The 10,732-nt window shown below is 43.7% G+C and overlaps 1 protein-coding gene across 1 annotated transcript; it reads right to left on the reverse strand.

Moving 5' to 3' along the window:
* Positions 1 to 8,421: 8,421 nt before the first annotated feature.
* Positions 8,422 to 9,875, reverse strand: LOC137730022 (xyloglucan endotransglucosylase protein 1-like). The gene is made up of 3 exons (XM_068469091.1): positions 9,624 to 9,875; positions 9,291 to 9,484; positions 8,422 to 8,833 (listed from the first exon to the last, which is right to left on the reverse strand). The coding sequence occupies exons 1-3, from the start codon at positions 9,873 to 9,875 to the stop codon at positions 8,422 to 8,424; spliced, it is 858 nt and encodes a 285-aa protein (XP_068325192.1).
* Positions 9,876 to 10,732: the final 857 nt, after the last annotated feature.

Raw genomic sequence — 10,732 nt, forward strand, 5'->3', positions numbered from 1 at the left:
GTAATACGTACAAGGGTAATGTCGCTCCCATCCCTACTAGAACGAGGAGATCCCATAGAAGTATGTGCCGTCGAAGTAGAACCAGATGATTGGAGAAAGACGATGTTACGGTACCTCGATAACCCCAATGGGAAACACGACCGAAGAACGAAGGTGCTCGCCACGAATTATGTGTCGTATCAAAATGAATTATATCGCAAGGGCGAGGATGGTTTACTACTATTGTGCCTCGGCCCACACGAGGCTGCCCAAGTAATGGCCGAGGTACATGAAGGAATTTGCGGAGCACACCAATCTGGACGAAAGATGCGCTGGTTGCTCCGACGACACGGATATTTTTGGCCCAATATATTAAAGGATTGCATCGAATATGCACGGAGATGCGTATCATGCCAAATTCATGGACCCGTGCAAAGAGCCCCGGCCGAATTGCTACACTCGGTTACTAAACCATGGCCGTTCAGGGGTTGGGCAATGGATGTAATTGGCAAAATCACGCCGTCATCAGGGGCAGCGAAGCACGCATGGATAATTGTAGCAACCGACTATTTCACTAAGTGGGTCGAGGCAAGGTCATACGCCGAATTAACTGCTAAAGAGGTATGCAACTTCGTAGAGGAGAATATTGTGACCAGATTCGGCGTGCCAGAAACAATCATAACTGATAATGGCACTATATTCACGGCCGATAGGTTTAGGGAATACGCGGCAAGTTTGAATATCCGACTTGAGCAATCTACGCCGTACTACCCACAGGCAAACGGACAGGCCGAGGCAAGCAACAAAGTGTTGATCGGCATCCTTGAAAAAATGGTAAAAGAGAAACCTGGTTTGTGGCATTTAAAGTTATATGAAGCATTATGGGCATACCGAACTTCACCCCGGTCGGCCACTGGAACCACTCCTTATGCGTTAACTTATGGACACGATGCTATGTTACCGGTCGAGTTGAGTATAAGCTCGTTGCGAGTAATCGAGCAGAATGATTTGTGCAGTATTGAATACAGTCAAGCGATGCGACAAGAGTTGGAAGACTTAGAAGAAAGTCGAATCGACGCAGGTAACTTGTTGATTGCGCAAAAGAAAATTGCCGAACGAGCATATAACCAGCGTGTAAGACAAAAAACGTTCGGCGAAGGAGAATTGGTTTGGCAAACTGTGTTGCCTGTTGGAATCAAAGACCCCAGGTTTGGTAAGTGGTCGCCAAATTGGGAAGGGCCATTCATCGTTCACAAAGTCCTCAGCAAGGGGGCATATCATTTACGAGATCGGACGGGTTCAGTTCACAAATTGCCGATTAATGGAAAGTTTTTAAAGAAGTACTACCCAATTACATGGGAAATGCAAGAGTAAGACCATTATACTGACAGCAAAACGACCATTGTATTGATGGCAAAATAACCATTGTATTGATAACAAAAAGAATCATTACAAGAGAACAAATACAATGATTTAAACTCCTAGGGGGTCGAGGGGAGGAAAGTCTCAAGGGCAGCTTTCAGCTCCAGCCACTTCGCCTCGCTCAAAATTATCTCAGCCTGCCGCGTCTTCTTGTTGCACTGCAGTTGCTGGATACGCCGTGCGCCGGCAGCGAAGGCCGTCAGCCGAGCCTTGTTAGCCTCAAAATCCTTCTCAAGCTCGGAAGCAGCAGCCGACCTTTGGCGTCGAAGGTCAGAAATCTGACGCTGGAGGTCAGAGATCTGGCAATCAAACTTGGTCAGCTTTGCTTTCTTTGCCTTGAAAGCCTCCATCTCTACTTGGCCAGCCTCATGCGCGACCTTGGCCACCTTCAAATCGTCATCGGCCTGTAGGGCACGCTCGAAGATAAGAAAGTGTTGCCGAGTCCGCTCCAGGAGGTCGGTTAGGAAAGAGATGCCCTCCGGGCTCAGGTGACCACCGCTGGCGAGGTCATTAAGACATTCTCCAACAGAGTCAAGGCCCTTGCACCGGAGAGCTTGGGAGGCAGTCAGAGATAAGACTTCGTGCAGCTTCACGAAGACTTCGGCGGGCGTGGCTCCCGCCGATTCGGCCGGAGCTGCAGAGGAGCCGGCCTCACCGGTCGTGCTCTGAAGAAGAGCGTCAAGCTCCACTTCCCACGACGGCTGCACATAAAAAGAGAACTTAGTGAAGGAAAGAAAGACGTGATATAATGCATAAAAAAGGGAAGTGTTTTAGACCTGCCGAGAAGAGACTTCGGCCATGCCCTCTGGGTCATTGCTCGAACCCAGGGAACTTAATGGCCGAGCCCAGTGCCTTAGACCGCTACGCAATTCACGCGGCCGGTGGAGGTCATCTACATTTGATGGCCACGATGGCGGCCAAGAAATGTAAACAACGCCCCTCGGCGCATAAAATTGTCGGTGAAATGAATGTTCGGGCACCTGACATTTAATAGTTTAAAAAAAAAAAAAAAAAAAAAATTAATTCACACAAGGAAAAGCAAGACTTACAAAGGCCGAAGAGACTTCCTGCGGAGGAATGGGAGGGTCTTCGTCCTGCGGGTGGATCGGCGTTTCAGCCGTGGCCTCAGGATGGGCAACAGGTCTCTTGCCACGATCCGCCGCAGTAGGACGTGGTCGAGCGGTCGCCTCGACGACCGAAGGAGGATGGACGGGAGGAGAGTTGACTGGTCGACGACGGCGTTCCAACGGAACTTCATCACTCTCGCTCTCGACATCCTGAACAAAAGAGATCATTTAGCATTACTACCGGAAACCTAATCAACCAAGAGTAGGAGCAGAATTATACCTCCAAAACGACCGTTGGAGTCGAGGGAGCTTCGGCAGGCGCAGCCGACTTCCCCATTTCAGGCGCCACGACCGGCTCCGAAGCTGCAGCAGGTGCAACGATTGGATCGGCTGGGGCAGCCGGCACAGAAGGAGAGCCGGCGGGAGTAGCCGTCCCAGTAGTGTCACTGGGGACGACATGAATTTCCCGATCGCCCTTCTTCGCAAATTTTTTGACGCGTTTAGAAGGGCGATGGGCCTCCTCCGCCGGCTCGGCCTCTCGGTGGGGGCGTTTGGAAGGGACCGTCCGCTCGGTGACAAGGGTCCTCTTCTTGGGCACAAGCTTCTTTGCCCTTGCCACCGCGGCGACCACCTCGACCGTCTTCGACCCACGACCCCCTGAAATAGCATAGTAATTAGTAACAAGTACAAGTTTCTGTTTCTGAGGTAGCAAAGTAATTAGTCAACAATATACCTTGGACCGACTCCTTAGGTTGAGTCGAGGGCGCTGGTCTGGGCTGGTCACCAAACACTTTGCTCACCACGTCTTCGGCCGAGGCACCGAAGAAGTCGCCAGTGTATTCGTCCCACCAGTCCCCAAATGTGTCGGTGCCCAAGGATTCCGGAACGGTTGGCCGAAGACGGAACTTCTTGCACCGATCCTGAAACTCTTGCTCCATCGACCGGCACTCCCTCTCGGAAGAACCAGAAAGACGTCCCCGGCTCAGGAGGGAACGAGAGACGATCAGGGGTACGGGGCAACCTTGGAGGTAGCCGAGCTGTCGGGCGACAAAGTGAGGCTGGTAGACCTCCCAACCGGCTCGGCGGGCATCGCAACCAAGGGGAAGGTTGCGAGCCAGTACGATTGACCCCCAGGACTGACGAAGGCCTGCGTCCTCGGCCGCGGCCCAAGTTGCCGTCGGGAGCCCGATTGAAGCAGGATACTCCTGGCGCCGGCACACCAGGAACTCGTCGTCCGAAAGGACGTCGAGGCCAAAAAAGTGCTTGAGGACCTCGTCAGCCCGGTGAGGAGGAGCCGGTCGAGAGGCAAGTTGGGGGTCGAGGGCGGCCGAGCGCTGGAAGGCGGGGACCTCAGGCCGAAGGGTGGAGAAATAGACCTGCAGCCAGAGTTGGAAAACCCAGAGGGGCCCATTCTGGTGCGGGTCAATCTTGTTGATGGTCGTCTCGGCCAAGCAACGAAAGAGGTTGGCAAGAATAGCCGAGCTGAGCGCCAGAGAATGACCACTAGCCAGGGCCTGGGCCACCGGCATATTCTCGACCAAGCACTTGTTCGACTTGGTACAACAAATAAATTTGTTGTACCAATAGAAAAGGAAGGCTTCGTGTTCTCCCTTCTTGAGACTCTCCTCGCCTCGGCCGGCAAAGTGGAGAATCAGAGTGTTGTAGTTGAAGAAGTTCTTATGAAGCTTCTGAACTTCTTCTCTGGAAGGCTCTCGATCTCCTCGGCTGAGCGTTTCGACGGCCCGCTCGTCGAAAAGCGCCTTCAGGTCAAGAAGGGAGGGACATCCAGAAAAAGCAGCGTCAATTGGGAGGCCGGATGGTGGAGTCCCAAGAATGGCCGAGATGTCGAGGATAGTAGGGCCGAGGGGTCCGAATGGAAGGACCATGGTGTTGGTGGCCGAGCACCATAGAGTCAAGGCCGCCATAAGCAGCTCCTTATCCATGGTAATCTCCATGGTCGGTAACAGGATGGCATCATAGATGCCGAGGGCTTTCCATTCCTCACCGAAGATTGATCTCATTCGATCCACCCAGGCAGCCCAGGCTGTAGTGGTCGAGGGCCAAGCTCCTTGAGGCCGAGCCAAGCACCATTTGGACCAGTCGAACCCCTGGAGCAGGGGTGTTAGGCATTGCTCTTTGAGAAGATTGGTGATACACGACGGCACTGCATCCCTGAAGAGGGGGCCCAGAATCTGATGAGAGGTAGCCATGTCATTCTCAAAGCGTAGTGTTTTGATCACATTCCGATCAATGAAATCTTTGCATTTGTTGATCTCGTCAGAGAGCTTCGAGATAAAGGAGGCCATTTGGAAAGGTGAGAGGAGATAGTTTGGAAAACTGGTGAAGAAATCGCAGAAGGAAGAACTGGAAGGGTTTTGGCTTGAACAAGTCTGAGAGAATTGGGATTTTGGAGTTTCTGAAAGCGTAAGATGCGAATGGTGGAAAAGTGGGTATTTATAGGCTTTTCAGAATGAATATCAAACGTCTGAAATTCGGAAGGCGCTGGAATTAAAAAAGCACTGGTTTAATTTTGGGGGAAACTTAACCCAGAAAGATTCCAATCATTTCGGATATTTTGGGAACCTGCGAAGAGGGGATCGAGGAGTCGAAAATCCAGGACGCACGATCGCGTGCGGCGCCAGTTTTAAAGCATTAATGAGGATAAGACGTTCCAGTTAGGGCACGGTTTCGAGGCTCACGATTGAAAGTTTTAAGAGCAGCGGAGAATCGACACGTGGCCACGCGTTGGGGGCAACGAGTAAAGTGCAATCATGTCTCATAAATGCGCAGGAATAACGGTCATTAAGGAAGTAAAATCCAAAAAGCAATAAACGTTTTCGCTTCTTCAAGGTCGAGGCCCGACCAAGAGTTAACGGTCGGCGACCTCAGAAGCGAGGGGGCAATGTTTGGGCCTAAAATATTATTGCTGGGCCGAGCAGCAGGATGCGCTCGGCCCAAGGTGATGACAAATAATATGGGCCGAATAATAAGGCCCGGGCCAGCTGGCAGGGTCAACCAAATCCTAAAAAGTCCAGATAAATAGAAAGGTCGAGGAAGTCCTGGTACAACTAGGATTCTCGACCAGCAAGGAATGAAGTCCCGAAAAGAAGGAAAATTCAGAATCCCAGTGGGAGTAGGTTTGTTCGAGGAAGAGGCGAAGTGGGACAAGGACTCCCAATCCAAATCGGAGTCGGATTCAAGGAATGGGGCACTATAAATACAAGAAATCATGCAAACGGAAAGGACCTTCAACTCAGCATACAATTGCCCTGCGCAAAACCTCTCAATCATCTTGAGATTTTTTCCTTTTCTTTTTCCTGCCGACACACCTTCAGTTTGGATAAACAGCACTGTGGAAGCAACCGGCGAGCACCTTCAGTTTGGATAAACAGCACTGCTGCCGCAGAATCAGCCGACCAAGAAGCATCTTCAGTTTGGATAAACAGCACTGCGTCGAGGTCGACCGATTATCTATCCAAGTCTTGGTCGAGGAAGGTTTTCGAACCTTTGTTGGCAGAGGTCACCTTACTAAGCTTTCTCGGCATAGTTAGGTGTTACGAATTACATTGCTCGGCGTACTGGTCGCCGAGTGGTTTTATGATTGGATACTCACAGGTGAGTTTCAGGGTTCGGCATTCCGACGGCCGAACTACGTTTACCATCAAGACATATATCACGTTCGAGTACCTGTGCCCATACACCTTGGTCTCGATTCGACGTGCTTATACTCTCACGAATATAATCACAGTGACCGAATCGGGCTCGGACGATTTGTGAACTCCGCAGAATTAGCAGCCTTGTCTTCAGGCTGTAGAACCCAGAGACCGAGAGTGTTCCTTCCTCGGTCGCAATCGCAAGTTAAAGAAGTCAGCAACGCGCTCAAAGCTACATCAACAAATTTTACTCCTCGGCCAGGCTCGGCCGACGAGTTGGCACACCCCGCATTCGACCGAAGGACGTAGTTAGCTTATTAGTTACTCGGCCTGCGCGCCACGTAGGTTTTGTAATTTTTAGGATCAACAGAAGCTGATGGATTAATTTGAACCCATGCTAAAATGCAAGTATACATAAACACACAACATTACTCAATAACGAAAGCAAAGCCAAACCGGCAAAACCCAAAGGGAAATGCTAGTGGGAACAAGGTTTAACAAACATGTCTTTTGCTTCATATGGCCATGTCCTTCACCATTTTTCAGTTCAGTCCCCTGAGACCTGCTTTGTTCAAGAAAGGTACCTTCTTTATCTTCCCCATTTAATTAATGGATTAATTAATGAAGAAATTAGGTTTTTATCCTTATTTTTTCTATTTCATTAATTAAAACCTTATTCTTTTACAAATTTTGATCAAAGTCCTTCGGTTTTAATAAATGCCATTAATTATTCAAAAACAAAATATTTACATGACAAGATAATTAAGTTTTATTTTTAAATATATTCATTTACGGTTAGAAACGTTACATTTGATATATTATATTTATGGCTAAACTTTTTTTATCATATATTTCTATTTCTAGTTTGTATAGTCATTAGATTGGATCTAAGGGTTCTAAATGGCAGAGTATTGTAGCCATAATCAAGACAAACCAACATATATAGTTAGGCCAGAACCCTTAAACGAAAAAGTTTTTTATTTTTTATTTTTATTCAACTCAAGGGTTGTTAAAGAAAATTATGGGGACACTTTGGATGTAGTCCCTAACCACCAATGTTCTTTGCCTAAAACCTTTGTGGTTTTTAGTTTTTAATCGAGGTCCCTGACATTAATGTAATAACGTATTTCTATGTAGATTATTATATTTTTAAATTAGAAATAAAATTTGTAGTTATTTATATTAATGAGATTTTAAATAAAACTCATAATTATGGGATTAAAAATATTAAAGATGAATTATACTCTCCAATATATTGTGTACACACACACACACACACACACGGGTACGGTCATCAAAACTAACCAAAAAATTATTGTACCAAAACATGGGTACATTTTTCAAAAGCATAAAAAAAATTAGGCTTAATAACATTATTAAATTTCTTCTATTAAACTTGACATGGATACATTCTCGAATCAACGAAATAGATACCCATATAAGTTTAAAAAATGGATTAGAGAAAAGATTGAATGAAAATTTATATAAAAAATGGGTACATTTTATATTAAAAAAAGGGTACATTTTTAACAAATCGGTATATTTAAGAATGGATACATATAAGATTAAAAAAATTGAAAATTTTTTATAAAAATTTTATGGGTACAAACTTATTCTAATTTTATTTTTTATATTTGGGAAATGTTTGAATTGAAAATTAACTAGGAGTTAATTATAAGGGTGTGAGTATTAAAACTCTAAATCAATTACTAATTTTTTATATAAAAATTATGTAACTTACATGTAATTCAGTAATATATTAATGCTAGGAATTTTGATCAAAATCTAAAATCTAATAAAGTCTTAATCAATGAACATTAAAAATTAAAAACTGGATACTAATTTTTTCAAAATTATATATAGTCGTTAAATTGGATATAAGAGTTCTAAGTGGCAGAGTATTGTAGCCATAGTCAAGCGAAACAAACATATATAATTAGGCCAGAGCCCTTAAACGAATCTATATTCAAGAATGATTTGACTGAAACCACTTCGGTCATGATTACCAATCTGATCAATGATTCAAATGTGCGATCAGATCAATGATTCAAATTCACACATGCGACTTAATAGTAATACAAGAACATTTTCTTCTCGTTTTATAGGCAATTTGTTAACAGTGAAAGTGTGTCATCCGTCGGTCACGTACCATTTTTTTCAATGTTCAATAAAAAATACTCGGTTTGCATGAAGTACATGGTAGTTTTATTAACTTATACACTCCAACATCATGAATTATATTACAAAGTAAGAGGTGCTTGCAAAATATATAATGATATTATATATACATGAAACCCTGTCTAGAACCTAGAACGGTTGCACTCCCTTGGACGGCCACGAGGAAATCGCTTCAAATCAGAGCAATAGTTGTAAATCATGAAGTATTTTTGCACCCATCTGAGTCTTCTGCGACTAATTGCATCAAGGCTTTGAGTCTGCCAAGCATTATTTTTGGAGCCTTTTTCTATGTTTCCTGTAGATGAACATGAAGATGATCCACCAGACCACACACAGGCATTGGCATTGAAGTTTTTGTAGTAGGCTGTGAAAGGAGCTTTAGACCAATCTGTTTTCACTAGCCCTCCTCTCGTAGCCCATTGATCTGCATTCCACAAGCTTGAGTAGAGCTTCATGGGCTTGCTCTTTGGGAACGGAACCCCATAAGATTCCCCATTGTCGAATACTCTAATCGGGATGTTATCCACTAAGAATCTGCACAAAAACCAAAATGCGTGTTCTTCAAAAAAAAAAAAACCAAAATGCTCAGCAATTTGCATGTCATTAGAAACTGTAATATATAGAGCTAATTTGTTTCCAAATATCAACACTTGGCTTATTACATTGACAGTTTGATAAGTGCGCAAAATTTTTCTTTTTGTGTTTTGTATAAGTTAAGTTTTGCATGTGTGTCAAATCGTAATTTGCATGAAAAAAAAGTCAAGCAGTGTTCACATATATCAATTTTGGCCAAATTTAAGATAGGTTACGATGATATCACATTCGTATTTATATTAGTTTACGATGATATATATAGTAAGTCAATAATATTATGTAGTTAATAAAAACTGTTATCCACACTTCAATGTCATCATGCACTTGCATGTGCAATTTCTTTTGCATGAGTACACAATGACACTTTCGGACTGCAAATAATTCGCTTATGACTTACATTATGCGTTGGGGGTTCCAAAGAAAAGTATAAGTGTGAAAATTTTTTGTTGGGTCGAACCATAGGTAGAATTGTTGCTCTCTACCACCTTTCCCTTGGGAGTACACATTGGTATGCACAATATAAGGCTCTCCAGTCACGTTCCCCAAGAACTCAAAATCAATCTCATCATGGTTTGGCCCTTCGGAAGACAACTGCATGCAAAGGACCCCAAATGTCAAAAACCAAAACACAAACACAAATTTCGTAATTACAATAAATTACAATTCCATTAAAGATTAATGCAGAAGGGTAATCTAGACTAATCATTGTTTTGGTCACTAATAATCTTACATAGTAAGCAGTGACGGTGCCGGCGGAGTTTCCTGCAACAAGCTTGAGCTGCATTTCTATCCTGCCAAAAAGATATTGCTTCTTGGATTGGAAGCCAGAGCCAGAGGCCTGGTCAAGTGAAAGCTGCAGAACATTGCCTCCACCGATTATTTTAGCACGATGGTCACCCCAAGTTAGGTCAAAATCTTGTTGGAAATTGCCAGCTGATGCCACAACCATAAATAAACAGAGAATGAGGGAGAGTAGCAACATGTTTGGAAGAGATTGAGAGTTGTGGGATGTTGCCATTTGAGGAATATAATATTTGATGCTCGGATGAATCTGATGCATCTGTTATTTATTTGCATACTCACGTAGAGAGAGAGAGAGAGAGAGAGATTGAGTTGCGTGAGAGTAAGAGGGATGTAGAAGGGGCACGTGTGGCCTTGAAACATGCACCAAGTCACCTGGCAGAACAGAAGGCAATGAGCTGGCTCTAGCTAGATAGCAATTGCCTCAAAGCTATGAAGCACCTTTTTCTTTCTTTTGAGGCCTTCTTGGATAAAGGGTAAGAAACGGATTGATCGCCATGGTACATTAGGGTTCGATTCAATAAAATTTTAATTGATGAGCGATAAAGAAAACAAATTATACATGACAATATTATTAAATCAAAATATTATATGACAGTAAACTTGTTTTATATAGAAATTTTTATTCACTAAAATGTTTCCCACTAATGTGATATGTTGTCAAGAGGTCTATAATTAAGCAATATTTTTGTTTTTATATTGGAACCGGGTTTGAGGGCTTTGAGCCTGCAGAGTGTAGACCATGAAAGTAAAGGTCAAAGGTATATAAACGCATATAAATTATAAAAGCATATATGCGTTGTTCAGTCACAGTTAAGGCCTTCCCCTTTTTTAATTAACCTATTATTTTTTCTCTGGACAATAAGGAGATAGACCCTTCATGAGAATGCAAATATTTCATATTTTGCAAATAATGTATTGTTACCATACAAATTTTATAAACGGAATCCTTTAATTTCTTAATTTTTATGTAAATATCATTTAAACAAAAATATCCAAATCGAAGATCGTTTAATCATTTATTTGAAATAAATGGAC

The sequence above is a fragment of the Pyrus communis genome, chromosome 3 (assembly GCF_963583255.1).
Source record: "Pyrus communis chromosome 3, drPyrComm1.1, whole genome shotgun sequence".
NCBI classification, from domain to species: Eukaryota; Viridiplantae; Streptophyta; class Magnoliopsida; order Rosales; family Rosaceae; genus Pyrus; species Pyrus communis.

What these genes read in the sequence shown, in the direction of transcription:
- LOC137730022 (XM_068469091.1), bottom strand. Translation starts at nt 9,875, where the DNA reads ATGTTGCTACTCTCCCTCATTCTCTGTTTATTTATGGTTGTGGCATCA. An exon ending in GCACCGTCACTGCTTACTAT is followed by an intron (nt 9,485 to 9,623) that starts GTAAGATTATTA and finishes CTTTGCATGCAG; the next exon opens with TTGTCTTCCGAAGGGCCAAA. An exon ending in TGGAACCCCCAACGCATAAT is followed by an intron (nt 8,834 to 9,290) that starts GTAAGTCATAAG and finishes GTTTTTGTGCAG; the next exon opens with ATTCTTAGTGGATAACATCC.